Source organism: Neomonachus schauinslandi, chromosome 6 (assembly GCF_002201575.2).
Source record: "Neomonachus schauinslandi chromosome 6, ASM220157v2, whole genome shotgun sequence".
Taxonomy (NCBI): domain Eukaryota; kingdom Metazoa; phylum Chordata; class Mammalia; order Carnivora; family Phocidae; genus Neomonachus; species Neomonachus schauinslandi.
This window is the reverse complement of record NC_058408.1, coordinates 119,914,061-119,937,143: the sequence shown is the minus strand read 5'-3', so window position 1 is coordinate 119,937,143 and position 23,083 is coordinate 119,914,061. Positions and strand designations below refer to the sequence as shown.

General features: G+C 40.9%; 1 protein-coding gene across 3 annotated transcripts in view; it reads left to right on the top strand.

Moving 5' to 3' along the window:
- The window catches only part of CPEB3 (cytoplasmic polyadenylation element binding protein 3), a 150,860-nt gene extending 130,557 nt beyond the window's left edge, over positions 1-20,303 (top strand). For all 3 annotated transcript variants that reach the window (XM_044916548.1, XM_021699787.1, XM_021699786.1), the window contains one exon: positions 19,562-20,303. In XM_044916548.1, coding sequence (XP_044772483.1) covers positions 19,562-19,789 — 228 coding nt within the window. In that variant the 3' untranslated portion in view covers positions 19,790-20,303. The remainder of the gene's footprint in view (positions 1-19,561) is intronic.
- The last annotated feature ends 2,780 nt before the right edge of the window (positions 20,304-23,083 follow it).

Sequence of the window (23,083 nt, the reverse complement as noted above, 5' to 3'; positions counted from 1 at the left end):
GGAAATAGAAGGTGGTAGGAGGAGATCATCTGAGACCTGTATTAATGGATTAATAGAACAAGTAGGAGAATAGATCAGGTATTGAACACCTCCCTTTGCAATTATACAGTGGTTGTTAACACTTCCAGCAAAGGATGTTCTTGGGGCATACATTGGACTGGGATAAATAAAGTAGGAAATACGTTCTTTTTTTTTTTTTTTTAAGATTTATTTATTGAAGAAAGAGAGTGAGAGAGAGAGAGTCTTAAGCAGACTCCGCACTGACCGCAAAGCCCGACATAGGGCTCAGTCTCAGGACCCTGAGATCAAGACCTGAGCCAAAACGAAGAGTTGGACGCTTAACCGGCCAGGCACCCCAAATATGTTCTAGTATGAAGTTTTACCTATACTCTCTATGGTCGACTTTGACTAATTTTGTGTAGCTGACTTAAATTTCTTAGAAGGTGAAAGCTTCAGTTGGTGGTGGATTTTTAAATATAGCAAGTTATATTTTTATTAAGACATATATCTGATCAAATTTCAAAAGCCAGTGCCTAAAATAAACAGTTGCTATGTTACTGGGCTCCTTAAAAGTAAGTAGTGGTGGTTTGTTTGTTTTTTGATTAAAATAAACAAAATAATTCTTTCTCAGAATTTTGAAACACTCTTTGAATTAATGGAGACTCGGAGGTGTGATAAAGATTCAACTCCATTCCTAGCTTTCAAGGACCCCCTACAGACTGTAAGCTCCGCAGAGATAGGCACGGTGTCTGTCTCATTCTCTGCTTCATTCCCGGTGCTTACCCATTGCTTGGTGTATAGCTATGGTAGTAAGTGCTCGATAAACCTTTGTTGAATTGACGAATGGTTATACTCGCAGGGTTTTTTTTACTACTGCTGGCACCAGCGGACTTGCTTGTGCCAGTGCTTTCGTGAGTCTGAAACACCAGATTTTTAGACACCAGACATTTAGACAGCTATGCACTCACCACTACTGACCCCAGGTCATAAAATTAACCTGAGGAGCCTTAGATTCTCATCTGTGTGCTTTCTTTGTTCCTCTCTGAAGCCAGAACTAGTGACTGGACAGGAGGTGGTACTAGGGATGATAGAGAAGGCTCCATTTCCCCATGCTTCTGTCTTCCCTTTGCCCCCAGGCTAACAGCCTCCTGGCCTATTCCTTAATGGAGGGAAGTACACTTGGCCCAGGGAATATGGCAATCTTTGAGCACCTTTTAAAATCACGGTAAACTCAGATGCTGTTTGTTTTGTTGCCCACCCCTACTTCTTCCCCTGCTATACTCAGGCCCTCAGTGTTTCTTCCCACAAGACTTAGACCTAGGTAAAAAGGAGAGAGGTGGCTTTGATTTTGTGAGTATGATCATAGGCCATGCTTATGAAAATGGTTTGGAACATCAAACTTCTGAGGACTCGAGAAAGCCATTGCCAATTTTCTGCCTGCTGCGTTTGGGTTAACTGTACCTTCCATCTTGCAGACTAGTCCTTGATAACATTTAGAGGAATAGCCAGTTGTAGTGGAAAAAGTATGGAGTTTAGAGCTAGAATAGATTTCAGTACTTTTAAATCTCTGCTGCACTAGTCACTGGTGACCCCAAGTAAGTTAATTAATGCCAGGAGCCTTGGGTCCTCATCTGTAACTCCCTCCTGGGGATGGTCTGAAGAATAAATGGGATTTGAGGATTGAACAGCCAGAGCTGTATGACCTTTGGATAGATGTTTAGTAACTAGCATTTGATGGTTAACAGTATTCGTCTTGCTACAAATGCACTTAATACTGATGTTGTTAATATTATGTAGCTTGAATTTTATCAGTTGCTCGCTGAAGATGTAGTAAACAGACAGACTGGTCACATGGCTGGGTCTACATCTGGTCCTGTTCCCTGTGGGTTATACGACTTTGGGTAGATCACTTAAATGCTGAGCTTCAGTGTATGATGAAGGTGGTAGTAATAGCCCCATGGGAAACCTGGAAGAGGAGGTGGCATATACAACATAACACACCGTACATATGCGTAGTGGGACTGTTGCCATGGTCGAAAGAATGCCACCTCCATCCGCCTGGTATCTAGAAGAGACCTGTCCATTCTGCAGTGCCCTGAGGTGAGAACCATCTAAGGGAGAGAATTAGAAATCATTAAAAGTGGCACAGTCCTCCTCGCCTCTGCCTCCCAGCTCCATCTTCATGCTCTTGTTTGCCCTGCCCAATATGGAGACCATTTTCTTCATTATGAGAGATACAAGCCAGCTTCCGTCTGGAGATAGGCTGCTCCTTCTTCAGTCTTCTTCTGTGAACATTACACTCCCTTCCCCCAAACTGTTACTCTGTCCTCTTGTTTTCTTCTTAATTTGAATGTAGCCAACAGTACCTTATTTTTTTGACTCTGGCATTTTGAGCCTCTGTTAACTGTACCTTTCTTAGATGCTTTTTAAAGTTTATTTATTTTTCTCCGAAAGCGTAAGTTTGAGCTTTCCAGAGAGCCCCCATTATATATAAGCACATCAGTATCTCCTCAGGTAATGCTCTTTCTTGGGCGCTCTGTTCTTGATTGTCTACAGAGAATTTCTCATTAGGCACAACCTTCTTTCCTGAATAACCCCTCTAGATTTTTAGCAATAGTCTCATAGCTAAGGTTTTAGAACTTGCTGTCCTAAAAGTCAGGAGCAGATATCTTCCTGTGCCCATAATCCCTTTCCCTTACTATTGCAAATTCCAAGATGCTACAGTCCTATTCTGCTTCCTTCTTATGTTAGCCTACAGTTGCCTTTAAACCAAGACCTTGACTATTTTAAATAGCATCAACCTTTATTACCATTCTGGTCAAAGGAACTTCCTTTGTTGTCTGCATCATTATGAATGCAGATATAGTGCAATCAGTCAACTAAAACCAAACAAACAAACCCTACAGATAGCATTTTACAGTCCATTTGCTTGCTCTTTGCAGCCCCATAACCCTTTCATTTTTGCCCCATATGGAGAGTAAAAGAGGGCCACCTGGAGAGCAGCAATGCCAGGAACCATGGAAGTTCTAGGACTCTTTGAGGGGTGTGCTCTCAGGTTGTACCTTTCCTAGGTAAACTGGGAGGTTACATGAAGAATTTCACTAATGTATTTCCTTTACCTCTTGTATCCAACCAACTTTTCTCAAAAAAGACATCTCTTTTGAGAATTTAAATATTTATGTATTTATTATTATTGTTGTTATTGCTGCTGTTTAGCTAAGTTTTTAGATGGAGTGGTCTATAGAGAAAATACAACCTTTATAGATTTGATTTCTTCTCATAGTCTTAGAGACTTTTTTGGTTTGCTTATGAATATAAAATAAGATATGTCGATATGCAACATCTGTGGGAGCTGTCGATTCTGTAGCTTTGGCACTTTTATGTCTCTGCTGTTCTTTCATTCATCCATAATGGCCATCATCTTTAAGGAGGTGGCCTTTTTGTTTTGGTTTTGGTAACAGCATTATTTAGATATTATTCACATACCATACAGATCACCAATTTAAGCGTACAGGTCAACAGTTTTTAGCATATTTACATAGTTGTGCAGGCATCACCACAGTAAAATTTAGAACACAGGAAGAGGTACTGCATAGCCTTTAAGCCTGCACTAAGAGGGTGAACTGAACAATAACCCCCAGTGGGGGAGGGAGTGGGGACACTGCATTTATCCTACTTAGTTACTATAGGGAGGGGGTCCTCCTTATTTAACCTGTACTCTTTGAAGTCACAGGAACAAGGTAGCCCAGGCTGCGGAGACAAGCTTCTGACCCACACTATAACTGTAATTAGAGTCCCCCAAGAATATGTGACTTGTTGGAGTCGGCTGATAAATCCACACATCAACAAACTTCTTGCCATGGTCTGGCTAGCAATGGGAGGACTCATATGGTGCTTCCTTACAGAGCTGCCAGGATTTTGATTCTGCCACATGTGCCCAGAGGTCTGAATGGGAATGCTTGGCACATGGGTGGTGCTCAGTAAATGTGTAGAATAAATCAGGATGATGTATGGGAGAACAAGGACCGGAAGCAACCACAGAAGGCTGTCAAGGATACCGGAGTGAGTCACTCTCATCTCTCACCTGGATATCTAGAGGAGGTTCCCCACTGGTCTCCCCAGTTCAGCTTAGCCAATCGCCACTACATTCTTTACATAAAAACCAGAGTGACCTTTTAAAATTATAATGTCCTCCTTTAAACCTTTTGGTTATGTTCTACTGTCATTAGGGTAAAGGTCAGAACCCTTAATAATACTGCCTACATGACCCGTCATGCACTATACACTTTTTTTGCCTTAGCTCTCTCTTCCTCACCTTGAGTCAGTCACAACTGGCCTTTTTCTCTCTTTTTCAAGGTCATTATACATACTGTTTCTTCTGCCTGCCTAATACCTACTTTTCCTTTGGGTCTCAGCTTAATTATATTTTTGGAATCCTTTCTTCAGTGGAGCTTACATCTCCGTCATAGATCATTGTTGTAATACCATCTACCATTCCTTTGTGGCCTTAAATATCTCTGTAATGAAATATTGCTTCATTTAATGTCCCATCTACTCTGTTAGACTTTACAATCCATGAGGGTAATTGACTATCTTCATGTTAGCTACTGTATACTTAATACTTGACGCATAGTGGACACATTAATTATTTGTTTTTAGATGAATAAATGAGTGAGTTATTGAATGAGTGATGACTCATTTGAGAGGTGGCTCAGATGGGAAGCACTTAGATAGCAATCTTTGGCATGTCCAGGGCACTTTGCACAACTTTCCTTTTCTACTTCATTAAGAACACTCACTTTTATGGAGCACCTGGGTGGCTCAATCGGTTAAGCTTCTGACTCCTGATTTTGGCTCAGGTCATGACCTTAGGGTCATGGGAATGAGCTCCACATCGGGTTCCACGCTCAGCAGGGAGTCTACTTGAGATCCTCTCACTCTGCCCCTCCCCTTGCTCGCTCACTCACACACACATGCACGCTCTCTCTCTCTCTCTCTCTCTCAAATAAGTAAATCTTTAAAAAAAAAAGAAAACTCCCTTACGTAATAAAGAAATTTAGAATATCAGAAAATGTTCTTTGACATTAAAGCTGGACTTACTAAGCTTAGGTATGACGTTGGTCCAGCCTCCTTTATTTTGCAACAAATGAGAATCTAGGAGAGGTTTGGAGACTGTCAAGAAACCCGTCAATTAAGAGCAGAGCTGCCTCTGCTCATGGGACTCCCTCCCAGAACCCTGAGCTCACCCAAGGTCTAATGTCTCTTCAACCCACTTCTTCCATGAAGTCCTTTTTCCACAGACCTTAGATTTGGAACGTCTGAGTTAGATTATAGGTCCTTTTGTGGGTTTTATATATGTTTCAGTAGTTCATATAACTTCCCAAGTGAATGTCGTCTACACAGAGCAGAGCACATCTGGGGTTTGTTATCAAGAGTTTCTAATATGTTTGTAGGTCATAACATTAGCAAAATGAGCTGGAAAATTTTCTGTGCCTTTTTGCAGTTGTTTTGCTTTTGATTTTCACTTTCATGTTGTCTTCATATGAAACCTTTTACAAGTGAGTGTGAACCAGTGCAACTCCACTGGATTATAGCATTTGATTGAAGTGTTTGGCATTTTAAGTGCTATAATGACCCTTGTTATGGAACATTATTATTATAAATGACACAAAGGGTGGGGAAAATAAAAAAATTTAAAAATGTTTTAAATGACACGAATACAATTTATGCTTGTTTTTACTTCCAAGGAAACATTATTAGCATCTTGAAATAAATACTTTAAAGGTTACATTATGCATATGTTATAGCTAATTGTCACTAATTATCAGCCAGTTGTCCCTGTGTTGACAATATTAAGGTTGGGTGATGCCCAGCACAGCAGTTCTTGGCGTCTTTCTTTCTTTTTCTTTTTTTAAGATTTTATTTATTTATTTGACAGAGAGAGACACAGTGAGAGAGGGAACACAAGCAGTGGGGAGTGGGAGAGGGAGAAGCAGGCCTCCTGCGGAGCAGGGAGCCCGATGTGGGGCTCGATCCCAGGACCCCGAGATCATGACCCTGAGCCGAAGGCAGACGCTTAACAACTGAGCCACCCAGGTGCCCCTCTTGGCGTCTTTCACGTTAGCTACTGTATATTAATACTTGACACATAGTGGACACACATTAATTATTTGTGTTTAGATGAATAAATGAGTGAGTTGCCTCATTTATCTTCTGCCTTGGCACGCACGAGGCATGTGATGCGCTCTCCCAGGTAACAGGTTCCCTAGAACACTAATAGGGTGGGGTATTTCTGGGGTATGGCCATCAGGATCTTAGAGGGAGTACACTCCATGCCCACTCCTGTCCTTACTACGCAGAGAACCATGGCGATAGTGAGTAAGTGTTCTGTTCTGGCTTGGGAACTGTGAGATCTGAGTCAACACCCGTAGCTCTTCTCCCAGTAATGTGACCTTGGACAATTTACCACCTTTTAGAAGTTTGATTTTATTGATTTTATTTTCCAGTAGTGGTAAGAGGACCAGTCTTTCTTATAGTTTGTGGTGCTGATAAACAATGACAGATGAAGAAGTGCTTTGGAAAGTTATTTGGCTGTGTAGATACTGATTTGTATTATTGCTGAGCCTGGCTTATTTAAATTGTGAGGTTGCCTAATCATGTACCAAAGCTAATTGTTGACTCTCTTTTTTTTTTCTTTTAAAGCACCTACTTAGTTCCACTAAGGATCTTTAATACAGAGACAATGAAATAGTTGAAGTTTACACACACACACACACACACACACAATTAACATAGCTGCTAATCTGCCAACATGCTGTTTGGGTATTAGTCAAGACACACATAGAGACTCTTAAGTCCCTTTTATAGATGTAAACACCTAAATGCATTTTCCGTGTAAAGGATTGAAGAAAGAAAGAAGTCCTCTCCAGAAAGAAGTATTTTTACCAATATCTTTTCTCTGATAATGAAAAAATTTTGAACCTGAAGTTGAATAGGAAGTTAGGATTAAATTTTGCTTATAATCCATGAACAGCATTTCTGTGAAAAACTGGAACAGTTTAAAGTATTTAAGTACATTAAGGGCAAAAGAGGACACCTGTACTCATTCAGTCTTTTTTAATGGTATTTTTAGAAGTGATGCCAAATGAACACTTAGGACTTGAAAGCTCTGCTAAATTCAGTTTCTTTATAACTCAAGGCTAGGTCACTCACATATGAAAGATTTTTATAGTGTAAAAAATGAGATCATTAGAAAAGAGGTAATCTTTTTACATGGCCGTTTTCTACCCTTTTGTCTACTCTGTGTGGTCCTGAGAAAATTTATAAGGATAGAATCAATTGAATCTCCTTTAGTCTAACAAAAGTATATTTGATTGATATGAACAATTTCTTTATAAAAATCTGAGCAGTCCCCCTCCCAAAACACAGCTATTGTTTACCACAACCTGGTCATGTTGTCTCCTAGAAAAAATTTTTTAAGATTTATTTATTTATTTTAGAGAGCATGGGAGAGGGGCAGAGAGAGAGGGAGAGAGAGAGAATCTCAAGCAAACTCCAAGCTGAGTGTGGAGCCTAACGTGGGACTCAGTACCACGACCCTGAGATCATGACCTGAGCTGAAATCAAGGGTCAGCCACTTACCCATCTGAGCCACCCAGGTGCCCCTTCCTAGAAATTTGTAGGTTAGATGTTTATAACTTGAAATGCATCATGCAGCAGACATTGGTTAAAGTCTGCCAACTCAGCCCACAGAGACCTTTTTACTACTAGAAAGGATAATAGGCTAGAATCAGCCGATCTGGAGTTTAGTCCTCACTAAACCACTTCCTGTATAACTTGAAGGAAGGATAGGGGTGTGTGTGTGTGTTAATGAAAGCAATTTTAAAAACTTAAAGCACTCTGTCAGTATACATTGGTACTGAGAACACATTGATTTATATGAAACCATGACTAATATTTGAACTCTTCTGGAAGATACTCATTAGACAATCTAATTAGAATTTCACATGATAAAAGGGGTTAAATATGTCAGACAAGACAGGGGTAACATTGGTTGGTTATCTCAGTTTTTGAAACAGGAGAAGGAGCTCTCAGTAGGCAGGTCTGGCCTGCCTTGAAATCTATCCCTAAAATTATTCCCCTAAACCACCAGGTCCTAAAATATTCTCTGTAAAATATGAGTCCCTTTTGATTTTAATATCTATTTTATTTTTTTAAAAAGTCTTTTTCTGAGTCAGATAAGTTTGGAAATGCTTTCTTGAAGAATGTTAAATAGGCAGGTTTATTCTAGGACTTCTTAGAATCTTTTATGTACCAATCTTCATTGTGAAGACCCAAGAAGGAAACAGCATGCAGCTTTTCACAAATTACTTTATCATGGAACTCTTCTGAATTTATCATATCTTGGGAATAATGTTCTAGGGAACCCACTTGAGAAAATAGTCTGTTTTCAGTTTCTTCTTCATGCTCAAATTCAGAAGTTTAATATGTATATAGTGGTGGTTTGGGGTTTTGTTGTTGTTTCAAATTTTTATTTAAATTCTAGTTAGTTAACATGTAGTGTAATATTGGTTTCAGGAGTAGAATTTAGTGATTCATCACTTACATACAACACTCATTGCTCATCACAAGTGCGCTCCTTAATCCCCATCACCTATTAAGCCCATCCCCCACTCCTCCCCTCCAGCAACCCTCAGTTTGTTTCCTGTTGTTTAGAGTCTCTTCCAGCTTATTTCCCTCTCTCCTTTTTTTCTTTTCCCCCTTCCCATATGTTCATCTATTTTGTTTCTTAAATTCCACATATGAGTCGAGTCATATGATATTTGCCTTTCTCTGACTGACTTATTTCACTTAGTGTAATACCCTCTAGTTCCATCCACGTTACTGCAGATGGCAAGATTTCATTCTTTTTGATGGCTGAATAATATTCCGTTGCGTATATATGCCACACCTTCTTTATCCATTCATCAGTTGATGGACATTTGGGCTCTTTCTATAGTTTGGCTGTTGTTGATAATGCTGCTATAAACATCGGGGTGCATGTACCCCTTAGAATCTGTATTTTTTTATCCTCTGGGTAAATACCTAGTGGTGCAATTACTGGGTTATAGGGTGGTTCTGTTTTTAATAAGTAATGATTGTTTTTCCTTTCCTTAATCCCTTTTCCCCAAGTGTGTCCTACCCATCATATATTTTCTTTTTTTTTCTTGTGCTGAAAAGGCAGATGAGAGCTACCCTCTTAATAGTTTTTAAGTGTACAATAGAGTATTGTTAACTATAAGCACAATGTTCTACAGCAGATCTTTAAAAGTTTTTCATCTTGCATAACTGAAAGCTGATACCCTTTGAACAGCACCTCCCTACTTTCCCCTGTCCCCAGCCCCTGGCAACCACAATTCTACTTCCTGATTTCTATGAATTTGACTACTTTAGATCTGTCATATAAATGGATGTGTCCAGTATTTTCTCTGTAAGCATCTTTGCCGTAGATATTTTTGCCACAAGCATTTTCACCACATAACTAATTGGCCATAAGGCAATTTTGCCCTAAAAGATAAATAACTGATTGGCAGTTTGGTTTCATCAGCTGGTTGAACATTTGGTTTCACTTCTCCATTGATGCAGTACTCCCATTTTTATATTATATAAATCTTAGCCCTCCTAATGGTCTACACAGTGACACAGAGTTTTGAACTCACATTTCCCATAGAACTTTGGAATGTCTGTCAGTGGACATGTGACAACATGCCAAGAACAAACAATGGTGTAGAAGGCTTTCACAAAGCAATACAGTGCTCATTCACAAATGTGCATCCTAATATTTGGAAACTGATAGCCTGTCTTAATGAAGGAAAGAATTTCAGTGAAAAAAAGAAAAAGCATGATGCCAAATGAGATGAATCAACAAGCAAAAAAAAAAGGTTTTATACTCTGAACGAAAGACTTTGAAGACAAGTGCTTAGGTACAATACACAAAATAAAATCAGTTACTTGTACAGTATTGCCACATATTTACACTATACATTTTGAATGTTTTCAAATATTTTGTATTTCACAATAAAGTCATTTTAATTTTGTTACCATTTTCATGTTTCATTATGTCCTTTTTAATGAATGTTCCTCTTTAGTTTCTCGTGATTTTACTTTTTACAGTAAAATTGCCTCATGGCCAATTAGTTATGCAACAAAAACGTTTTAGCAAAAATGCTTGGGCGATGATGCTTATGGCACAAGATGGATTCATGCAGCATTCGTCCTTCTGTGTTTGACTTATTTCACTTGGTATAATGTCCTTAAGGTTCATCCATGTTGTTGTGGGTGTCAGGATCTCCTTTTTTTAAGACTGAGTGATATCCCACTGTCTGTTGATATAGCACATTTTCTTTATCCATTAATTGGTCTGTGGACACTTACGTTGCTTCCACATCTTGGCTGTTGTGAATAATGCTGCAGTGGACGTGGGCCTGATTCCGATTCTTTTGAATAAATAGCCAGAAGTGGGATTGCTGGGCATATATTTTCTGTCTACAGAGAGTTGGGGTGAGGCAGGGGAAGAACAATGGCATGGCCATGCTGGTGGTGGGACATTGAAGGTGTGTTCGAGATTTCCCTTGAGTATTTATAGTCCTTTGTCTTTTGATTACTTTACTTGAGATTATCTAGTGTCTCTAACATACCAGTCTCTATCTATGTAAGAAGGGAAATCAGTAGTTTTGATATCAATATACCACTGACAAATAACGTTCCCTTGACTGTTTTGTTTTAGCTGAACACAGAGGACCAGAGAGACTGCCTTTCAGTCAGCTAATTTGGGGCTTTCTGATACTTTTATTTAAGGAACATTGTGATAGCTAAGCCGTAGCACTTAATATTGGCTTTGAATAGCATACTTCAGAATAACCCATTTTTTATTTAAGGAGATGTTATCCATTGCACCTTCCTTTGCAAGCACTTCAGGTACTTCACATACTTAATCTTTTTTTCTCTCTTCCCTAGAAACATGTTGGGCCTGAATTTTAGCTACAGACTGTCAAAGGCTTTATATTTTTAGCCTGCATGAAGATTAATCTGACCCAGTAGCCACACGAACAGAAATGCTGATGACACTACACTTTGCCCTCAGCCACAGCTGCCATATATGCGATGACTCAGTAGCGAAGGGTGTGGGGGTTCTGACTAGTTCTGCCCCCAGCCTTAGCCTGGGGCTCCGACATCCCAGCCTTGATTCTGCCTCTGCTCTTGGCCCCTGCTGGGTCTGGCTTGAAAACTGCCAGCTGTAGCTAGAGCTATGTTTGATATGACCCTTTGAGAGGAAGCAGCACCCAGAACTGAGTTCAAGTGTCGTCTGAACTAATCCTTCCAGGGCTTATTTTTGAAGCTCTGGGGCTCTCAGAGCCTTTGACAGAAATAGTTTTTTAAATACAGTTTGCGTCATCTAAAGAAAGCTGTCTTCTCTGAAGAGTATGGAACCTTTTTGTCTTGTCTCTCCTTCCTAGTCTTGACCTTTGATCTCTCCTGTCCTGTTATCTCTTTTTATGTCTTTTCTCTTGGAATTGGGATAATTCTTAATATGAAGACTCTTTAGAATGATCAAATGTTGTTCTTTCCTGCTTATATTTGAGCATAGAGGCTGTTTGTGAAAATACTAATGGGAAAAGGATCACCCCCATTTATCTAAGTAATTATCTTAGTAGGACATTCGAGTTTTTTTTTTTTAAGATTTTTAATTTATTTTTTGACAGGGAGAGAGACAGCAAGAGAGGGGACACAAGCAGGGGGAGTAGGAAGGGGAGAGGCAGGCTTCCCACTGAGCAGGGATCCTGATGCAGGGCTCGATCCCAGGACCCTGAGATCATGACCTGAGTCGAAGGCAGACGCCCAAAGACTGAGCCCCCCAGGCGCCCCTAAGTTCTTTAACCCCAGAAGTCCAAAAGTATTAGTCAGTTAGCTGTTTGTTGGTGAGTTCTGATTCTCACTTGGAAAAGCTAGTGCACACCTCTCATGGGGTAGGAGAAACTGAGGCCTGCAAGACCGTGACATAGCCAGTGAATGGAAAGAACCAGGGCGCTCTGCATTTCTGCGTTCTGGGAGGGTGGTGATGCCATGGCATCAGTTATGCATTTCACAGATTTGTAATGATTTTCTTACCCTTTGTTCTCCACATGATACACTCTTCTGCTGCTAGAACATGATTTAGAGCTGGTTCATATCCTCACCCCCAACCCCATTCCCAAGCAGCATGGAAGAAAACTAGACTAGGGGGTGTATCTATGGATTGCGTGGGATACTGTCAGCTGGTCCTCCTTTGTTTCGTGAAACAGAGCACTCACAGATCTCTCCGCCCTCTAGAAACATACGGCAAAGGTGTCAACATAAGCACACATAAGCACGCTCTGAACTGTGGGAAAGGCACAAGGATGATTTTAAAACCTTTCTTCCCCTCACACTTGAGAATATGAGAAATAGTTAAGTCCCATCCTTTGAAAGGTAAAAAGAAAATTCAAACCATTTCCCGTATGATTTTTTTTAATCTACCCCAGATTGCTTCTAAAATTAATAACTGTGAATTTGCTATATCTGGAAGGTTGTGGATAACTTTGTTGCTAAGGAAAAGCCATTTTCACATCACTGCTTTAATTGCCTAGGCATCTGTCATCTGCTTTCTAAACAGCAGGATTCCAGCTCATGGTCCATTGAAAAACTAAAAATTTATGTCTAAACAATCTTTGTACTGGCTGCTGGTAGAGGACCTGCGTTAGCAACTGTAAAGACACCGTGTTCGGTGGGAATGTTAATGAGGTTACTGTGGTTTTTAGGCGTGGATAGATGTACTCTGTGACACATGCCAAGGAGATTAGGAGCACATCATGTTTAAAAGCTTTAGTACACCAAATAAAATGGTTTTTCCAGGAAGCATGTTGTTCCAGATGATAAGAAATGGCCTACCTGGGCGCCTGGGTGGCTCAGTTGGTTAAGCGACTGCCTTCGGCTCAGGTCATGATCCTGGAGTCCCGGGATCGAGTCCCGCATCGGGCTCCCTGCTCGGCAGGGAGCCTGCTTCTCCCTCTGACCCTCCCCTCTCTCATGTGCTCTCTCTCTCTCATTCTGTCTGTCTCAAATAAATAAATAAAATCTTTAAAAAAAGAAATGGCCTACCTGACTTCTGAGCAAGCTTTTTCATTTATCCCTCTTGGCCTCTTTCTCCAATTTGTCCACTCTGACTCCATTATCTAAAATCTTTGCTTCTATTCACCTTCCAGCCCCCGGTGAGCATGCCTTACCTGCCTTGGGGTGGCTGGGTATCTGGCAGACTTCATTTGGTGGTTCCTGTCACCATGGGGCAGACTACAGCAGGGACCATTCTTTAGCTGTCCTTAATAGGACATTTAGCACATCATTCAAACTGAGCTGTAACCTTGACTAATGCCCCCCTTCTCTTTTCTATAACCTTTCAGGCCCAAGGAGAGGGAATTCTGGATCTGTGAATAGTTTATGTTCTCCCTAGGTATCTCCCCTCTGCCACCAAGAGCTGTTTGGTCAATGCTTTAATTACATTGGGAGGTCATTTTGTTGACTGATATAAAAAAAAAAACTGCAGACAGAAATATTTTCTCTAGCTTGTTAGATACAAAACAGTGTCACATTGAGAACAGTTTGTTCAGGTATGGCTTTCTCTTTGTTTATATCATTCTAAATGTATTATTCCCTTTATCCAGCTTACAGCTGCTTATCCACATCAGTCCTTCTTATCCTTAATGGGTATCACAGTTCAGCAATAAGTTCCACATATTTGTCAGCATCCTTGGGCATGGCCATCTCCTTTAGGTGTGTGGTATGAATCCAGATGTCTCTCTAGGAAGTTTTCATCTCCTGTACCTGCAAATTCCTTTAAAGCAGAAGGTCTATTGCATGATATGACTGGCTTTGCATAGCACTCTGTAGTATTTGGACTTTAATAATGGAAGTGTAGATCAGTAATATGATCCCAGTAGGTTAGTGTCTCCATGTGTTACAGTTTATTGATAACAGAGAAACCCATTTTTATTTTAATAGCTACATGTCTGTGTTTTGGGAAAAACAGAATTAACCTGGATAGTCAAGTAAAACATCATGTAACCGTAGATAGCATTAAGGTACGGCGAAAATTACAAATGGTTAGGGAGTGCCTTTAAGAAACTCTCAAGGGTGCCTGGGTGGCTCAGTTGGTTAGGCGTCTGACTCTTGATTTTGGCTCAGGTCATGATCTCAGGGTTGTGTGGTCGAGCCCCATGTCAGGCTCTGTGCTCGGCAGGGAGTCTGCTTGAGGATTTCTTTCCCTCTCCCTCTGACCCCTCCTCTCTCTCTTTCTATCCCTATCTCTCAAATCTTTAAAAAAGTAAATAAAATAAAATGGTTAATTTTTTATGACTCTAACCTCAATTAAAAAAATTAATTTAAGGGACGCTTGGGTGGCTCGGTCAGTTAAGCATCTGCCTTCAGTTCAGGTCATGATCCCAGGGTCCTGGGACTGAGCTGTGCGGGGTCCCTGCTCAGCAGGGAGTCTGCTTTTCCCTCCCCCTCCCCTCTGTTCCTGCTCTCTCTCTCTCTCACAACTAAATAAATAAATAAAATCTTTTAAAAAATTAATTTAAGCTCTAAAAAAAAAAAAAAGGCAGAGGAAAGAAAAGCCCATATAACCACAATACCTTGTTTACACCTGAAACAATATATTACCAGAGTGTCTCCTTTGTGTTAGACTTGAATCTCCTTACGTGCTCTTTTTATATTTGTATGTGTTATAAATGGCTATTGTCTTTCTCTTCCAGCAGCTTTCTTTTGCTGAATGTGAATTCTGTTTGTTCAGACCAGTTCTCTCTCCGATCTAGGCTTATCGAGGCTCAGATCTGGTTGCTGGAGCACCCTGAGTATAGGCATCTGCCTGGTGGTAGAAGCAAAGTGGTCTTCAGCTCATAGACTGGTGGTGGAAAAGCAGCTCCCTGGACGCCCTGCGTCTACCAGTAGTCCTCTAGCTTCAGGGCAGAGGGGGTCATTCCACCATTTTGACTCTTTCCTGGCTTTCAGATGCAAGGAGATCAAGCCAAGTTGATACACTCCCATAAGCCAATAGCTCCATTCCCCCAGGAGTCCACAATCTCTGAAGACCACCTTCTTCTCTGGACCAGCCACTGTCCTGTCTTACTCCAGGACTCTGTCATCAAGTTGCTTGAAGCTCAGGAGAGATGCTGACCAAGGAAGGACTATAGATAGGAAATGCCAGAGGAGCGGCATGGAGTATTAAGCTCAAAGGAGGAAGGACTAGATCCCTGTGGGACTGAGTAGTTAAGGAAGGCTATGCCTTTTGATGAGGTTGCCATTCAATGGGTAAAGAACAGTTCTCTTCAACAAATGGTGCTGGGGTAACTGGGTATCCACATGCAAAAGAATGAAGTTGGACCCCTGCCTCACACTATATACAACATTAATTAAAAATCAACCTAAATACAGGAGCTAAAACCATAAGACTCTTGAAAGAAAACAGGTAAATCTTTATGACCTTGGGTTTGGTAGTGGACTCTTTTTTTTTTTTTTTAAGATTTTATTTATTTATTTGACAGAGAGAGCAAGACAGCACAAGTAGGGGGAACAGTAGAGGGAGAGGGAGAATCAGGCTTCCCGCTGAGCAGGGAGCCCGATGTGGGGCTCGATCCCAGGACCCCGGGATCATGACCCAAGCCGAAGGCAGACACTTAACCATCTGAGCCACCCAGGCGTCCCTTGATAATGGATTCTTAGATATGACATCAAAAGGAGGAGCAACAAAAGAAAAAATAGATAAATTCGACTTCATCAAAATTAAATTTTTGTGCATCAAAGGACCTTGTCAACAAAGTAAAACAATTTAGAAAATATTTGCAAATCATATGTCTGATGGAAGTCTAGTATCTAGCATATATAAAGAACTCTTACAACTCAACAACAAAAAGAATTTAAAAGTGGGCAGGGGATTGTTCACTTCAAGAGCAGCAATAGCCATTTATAATACATACAAATACGAAAAGAGCAATGAAGGAGATTCAAATTTAGCACAGAGAGACTTTTTGGTAATTTTTTTTTTAAGTTACTTATGTTTAAGGGCACCTGGGCGGCTCAGTCAGTTAAGCGTCTGCCTTCAGCTCAGGTCATGATCCCGAGGTCCTGGGATTGAGCCCCACGTCGTCGGGCTCCCTGCTCAGTGGGGAGTCTGCTTCTCCCTCCCCCTCTCCCTCTCCTTCTGTGCTTTCTCTCTCTCTCTCTCTCTCTCTCACATAAATAAATAAAATCTTTGAAAAAAAAGTTACTTATGTTTAGGTATAAAAATGATAATATAATAGAATATTAGTTATGTGGGTTTTTCCCCCTCTAGTTTTTTTAAGAGCTTAAATTATTTTTTTTAATTGAGGTTAAAGTCATAAAAAATTAACCATTTTAAAGTGAACATTCCAGGGGCACCTGGATGGCTCAGTCATTAAGCATCTGCCTTCGGCTCAGGTCATGATCCCAGGGTCCTGGGTCCAGCCCCACATCGGGCTCCCTGCTCCACAGGAAGCCTGTTCTCCCTCTCCCACTCCCACTGCTTGCGTTCCCTCTCTCGCTGTCAAATAAATAAATAAAATCTTTAAAAAAAAAAAATAAAGTGAACAATCCAGAGCACTTAATACATTCATATTGAATAGACCTTTTTCCAAAGATCTACACGTGGCCAGCAAGCACATGAAAAATGCTCAATGTCATTAGTCAGTAGAGAAATGCAAATCAAGCCACAGTGAAATACCTCTTCACACCTGCTAGGATGGCAGGTCACAAAATGGAAAGCAGTAAGTGTTGATGAGTATGTAGAGAAATTGGAACCCTGCGACTTTGCTCGTGGGAGTGTAAAATGGTACAGCCTCTATGGAAAATAATTTGGCAGTTCCTCAAATAAACACAAAATTGCCATATGCAATTCTTGAGTATATACCTTCTAGGTATGTACTCAAAAGAATTGAAAACCGGTGATCAAACAAATATATGTACATATATGTTCATAGCAGCACCATTCACAATAGCCAAAAGGTGGAAACCACCCAGTGTCCATCAATGAATGAATGGATAGACAAAATGTGTCTGTCTCTCTCTCTCTCTCTCTCACACACACACACACACACACACACACACATATACATATAATGGAATATTATTCAGTCATAAAAAGGAATGAAATACTGCTGCAGGCTAGAGCGTGGATTGAACAACATAGGATGACGATAAGTGAAAGAAATCAGACACAAAAGGTCACATACTGTGATGCTGTTCATTTAGAATATCTAGACTAGCTAAATCCGTAGGGACAGCAGGCGGGCTGGCCATTAACGGGTTGGGGAGGGGGGATAACTTCTTAGTAGGTACAGGGTCTCCTTTGGGGGATGAAACTGTTTGGGGACCAGGTAGAGGTGGTGGTTGTCCAGCGCTGTGAATGAATTAAATGGCACTGAATGGTGCCTTTAAAATTGTTAATTTTATGTTAAAAAGAAAAGAAAGACCTGGCCTCATTGGGTACATAAAACTGAGTGGGCTGAGCATTGAAGGTGGGAAGAAAGTGTAAGTAAAGGTGGGAGCCAGGTAGAGTGTGAGTTGGGGCCCCGCTGGGGAGCCTGGGGCAGATGGTGCAGCCTCTGGCTTGTGTCTGAGTCGTTGGAGACGGGGAGCACCCTGTCAGACTGAGGCAGCAGGGCTTACTCCTATGGGCAGCAGAGAATTGGAATGGCTTGTGACCAGGAGAGGAACACCACAGGAGTAGATGAATTGAAATGTCAGCATGTTCATGGGAGAAGGAGCCAGGGAAGGCCTGGAGCTTGGTGGTCAGTGTGGAGGTCGGCAGTGCTGAACACACCCGGTCGAGCTGGGACGGCCTGGGCTAGAGGGGATGCAGCAGGAATCTGAACCATGCTTCGTGCTTAGGCTGGGCCAGGCCCGTTCCTCGGCTTTATGCTCGTTAACTCATTTAATCCTCCTAGGAGCTCTCTCAAGTATGAATTCTTCTTCTCCCCCAGTGCACAGATGAGGACACAGGCTCAGAATGGCCTAGATTTGAACCCAGGCAGGCGACCCCAGAGCCACTACAGTTCTAGTTATGATGCAGAGTTCAATGCAAGAGATTTTTTTGAAGCCCATTCACTAACTTGTAAGGCTGAGGAGAGGGAAATTGGAAGAAAGGAACTAGAGCCAGAGTAAAGACCTTTACCCCTGGGTATCCAAGAGCTGATACAGGTCTTCTTGGGTGGGTCTTCCAAGCCAGAGTATCTGGCTGGCTGACGGTCCTGTGGACTGGAGTCATGGCTAGAGACAGAACTCCAGAGGAGGCCAGCAGAGGGGCCTTCCAAAGGGGGGGGGGGCCAGGAAAGTGGAGTGTCTGACCCTAGGTAGGCCCCCTTTCGTGCTCCCCGCATGCTGTCCCCCCTGCTTCCCCTCTCCTGTACCCTGCCTCAATGCCCTGCCAGGCCCTCCCGGCCACACCGAGGCAGTTTGAATCACCAGGCAGTTAGCTCCTGTCAAAAAGCCCTGGGTCCTTGTCTCTATAGCCACAGTGGTCGCCTTTCCCCAGAATGGCTCTGGAGGGCTGCGTGGGAAGGGGCCCAATCACAGACTTGCCACCTTGATGCTAATTTCTAACATTCGAGATGAAAACATGAATGATGTACCTTTTGTGAGGTTCTAGGAAGGGGACATGGGGAAAACTCTGGTAACTCTGTTCTTCCTGCTTTTGATTTCCACATACACAGCATTGCTTCGTTTCAATTATGAAATGCCCCCTGAAGGGCTTTGAGGAAAAGCTCTCCTCTAGTGAAGCTTCCCGTTATGGGGGGAAATTAAGGCAGTAAAGTCCAAAAAATAAGAAAGTCTCAATTATTATAATAGCTTAGCACTTCACTAGCCCCCTCGGCTTTCCTGTCTAGTCCTCTGGACAGGGCCCTGGGATGATAGACTTTTGGAAGCCTTGTCACTGAAACACGGAGACCCAGAGCCTCACTGTGGTATCACATCTCAGCCTGTCTGGCCGGCCCCGTGACTCTTCCCCTCCGGCCTGGCTCGCACGCCACGCCATTCCCCAGCTACGTGCCCTGCCTTGGCCTGCTTGCGGGCTTTGTCCCAGCTGGTTCCTCTCCCTGACCGCGCTCTCTCACCCCGCATGGCCAGGTGCTGCCTGGCCTTCAGGATTCCACTCAGGTGCTTTTACACACACCACCTCTCTTAATCCTCACCAGCACCCTTGGAGGTGGACATTGTTGTTCCCATTTTACAGATACGCAAATATATGTGCACATCTGTGTATAAATTACACGCACTTTACAGACACACAGAGCGAACAGAAGCACAGAGGGAGGTTAAGAATTTGCCTGTGATCGCAGCACCTGTAAATGGAGCGATTCCAAAGCCCCGATTTGCACTTTGACTCACACCTTTGTCTGCCCGACACCCGTCATTAAGCTATACTGTAAACCCTCAAAGGAAGAAACTGAGGAAGCCTTGCTAAGCATGTTTTCCTGTCTTTCCTCTTTGGGTCCAGGTGGAAGTGAAGCCATATGTGCTGGATGATCAGATGTGTGATGAGTGCCAGGGCACGCGCTGTGGTGGGAAGTTTGCCCCGTTCTTCTGTGCCAACGTCACCTGTCTGCAGTATTACTGCGAATACTGCTGGGCGAGCATACATTCCCGCGCCGGGCGGGAGTTCCACAAACCGCTGGTGAAGGAGGGAGGCGACCGCCCTCGGCACGTCCCGTTCCGCTGGAGCTGAGCCCAGGGCAGACCCAGCCACAAGTACTGGAGTAGATAACAAGGAGGGAAAAAGAGAGGGCACTGCCTCAGGGCTTACAGTGTTCTGGAAATCTGTGCATTCGTTCTCGATTTTTAAAGAAGAAATGGGTCTTTTTATTACTATTATTTACAGTCATATTACTGAACTCAGTGTCCAGTATAATGCAAAATTGCAGAGTGTATAACGGTACTGATTTGCACTTTGATTCACACCTTTGTCTGCTTGGTACCTTAATTTCTTACACCTGATTTGTCACTCGTAGACTGCCATTCTCATCAGCGGCCATCAGGTTGATGTCTGTGATTTTTTTTTGTTTGTTGTTGTGTTGTTGTTGTTGTTGTTGTTGTTCTGATTGTTTTTGAACTGGAGCATGCACTTATTTTCAGAAACTTAGAGAGTTGCCCCTAGGAGAAGACTTACCAAAGGTAATACTCGTGAGTAGGTGGCAGATGTAGCAAAAACTTCACAACAGTTCAGCGATCATTAGTTGGGGTCATTTAGAGTAAGGGTAACCCTTAATGAAAATAGGCCTTTAGTTTTCTATTTTGACATGTAAGGATACCTCATAAGCTGAATCTTTATTTTTCCTTCATGTTTGATTTTTGTTTTGCTGAGGATTTTGGTTAGATCTTTTAGTGTTATGTAAATTTATGCTGCAATAGCTTTTGCTGCTATTAAGATGGTATTATTAATACCATAATACTCTCTTCAGGCTAAGGTATCAATTTAAAGAAACCCAACAACACACGTTTGTGATTTAGGGATAGAATCAGCTGCCGAAAGGAGATCAGAATAGACAACAGAAAGCTTCAACGGAAGGTCACTATTTCTGACTGCATGTTTACTTAATCAGGTTGCTGCATGCAATAAATTTTATATCCAATGTCTAGTATAAAACCTTCCCACAATGCACAAATTAAGAATCTATATAAGCTATAAAATAACTGATTTTTTTAAAAGAGTTTTTTTTTTCACTCAAAGAATTGGTAATTGACTGGAGGAAGGCATGCCTCAATAAATGGAATGCTTCTGAAATTAGGAAGAGCCCATAACAGAATGACCTATATTACAACCAATATAAAACCTAGGTGTAGGATATTCTTAAAGCAAATTTGTGGATGGTAGATGAAGTACTTTGCGGTGCTCTGTTATATATTGTGCAATTTATTTTATATAGTAAAGTGATTATGTCTAACTGTGATCAAACTTAACTGTTTAAAGCCTCTGTGTCAGACATTAACGAACTTGACAGTTCATAACTGGTATATTATTAACTAACACATGAGCTCTTAGTTACAATCTCCTAGTGCTTGCACCATTTACATAGCTTCAGACCTTGTCCAGAAAACCAAAGAGCTCATCTTAGCTTACAAACACTAGGAATATATACAGTATATAGAGATAAGTTGTCAGATTGACAAACTAGGCACATTTTAAGAAAGTTGCGTGGCGGTGATGCTAAAGAAATGTCTGTCCAAAACAAGATGGCCTGGGCAGGGCTGGTTGTCTGGGTGAGAAATTTAACTACTTAATTCCCTGGATTTATCCTGTAAAGCTTGAATAGAAATAAGACCTGCTAGAACTACCATGGACATTTTTTTAGCATTCACTCTTGGGCTGCAGATAGTAATATATAAACACACACAATGATTGTGAGACTATGTAAATTTTTTTTTTTTTTAATCTTCTTCCTATGTTTTGGAATTCTGGGGACAATCTGACTGGATATGACACTGCAGAATAGATTTAAGTAGCTGTGTTTTATGTGCTGTGATGTCCTTGTCCTATCTCTTAAGTTAAGACTGCTTGTTTTTGTTTTGTTTTGTTTTGTTTCTCCAATGTTTAGTTGCAATTACCAGCTCTCAAACTATAGTTTGTTTTCAAAAAGGAAAAAACAAAATAGTTTTTTACTGGATTAAAAATGCTTATTAGACTTCTTCCCTTTTGAGGTTACCTCTGGGCTTTTTGGTAATAATTGCGTTTTTCCAGCCCAGCTGTGGTTTTCTGTTTGTTTTTTTTCTATGTTTGTGGTTTTTTTCATCTGTACAAGAAATTTTGTTATGCACTACTACTTTTTGTATTCTAGACAGTTTTCAAAAGTTGGCTGAAGATTTTTTTGTTGGTTTGTTTTTAAGGAAAAAGGCATGCTTTCTGACTGACATGATCTTTTGCAATACCTCAATTTTGAAATATAGGAAAGAAAATGATATTTTCTAAGTAAGTTTATTCAGAAAAATATATATTAATTTAATTCTGCAAGAAAAAATGATTTAACAGATGGGTAACTTTATTTTTTTCATGCTTATTTGTGTTTTTTGAAAATGAAGTTAGAGCTTTATAACTATAATATTAAAGATCATATCTAACCTACAGAAATCTACCTAATTATGTGAAAGAAGCAAAACTTTTTGAAGAAGCACCCCTCTTTCATGTACTAAAACAACACTGAGATTTAAAAAAAAAAGCTGGAAGCTTGTACAGCGGGAAGCTGATGTGGAGGTGAAAACCATTGTCATGAAGAATAGGTTACAAAGAATAAACTCCCTTTGGTGCTGAAAGTTGTGGATAGATGGTGGAAACTACTTTCCCTTCATTTGTATATTTATAATCAAGCGTTGATTGTGCACGACTGACCAGGATTGTGAAAGAGTTCTTCTGTTTGTATTTTTTTAAAGAGAACTTTTTTAGTTTATTAAATTATAACATGTTCCCTTTTGTTTTGTAAATAAATGTGCCCCCAAGTTGTTAATGTTATATTAAAAGAGAGGGTCCTTCAAAAAAAATTATTTTTTAAAACACAAGAGGTGTTCTGACCTGCAACTTGACTGGGAAGCCCCTGGGTATCACAGGTCCTGTTGTGGCCTTTCCTTGATGTGACACTTGAACTAGTCGATTTTTTGAAGGCTAAAACCTAACCTCGACTATTTGTTGTTATGTGCAATACTGTTTGTACTGTTTGTATAAAAAATAGAAAAAAAAAAGAAAAGAAAAAAGGCATAAATCTTTATTGCAGATTTATTTTCATTGCAAACTTTAGACATTGTGATTCACTGAAATCATTTTTCTACTGTCAAATATGTACCTTTTCTTCATGCTGGTATTTTTTCAATAGTAATGTAGCCTTTGTACTGAGACAAATTTTCATTGTTATTTTTAGAAAGATTTTTTGCTAAGAAAAAAATTAAACATATTTACATATTTTTCATTTTATTTCGTATTTTCTTTAAGGAGTGCTTTCTCAATCATTAATAGAGTTGTTTCTGGGAGGGACTT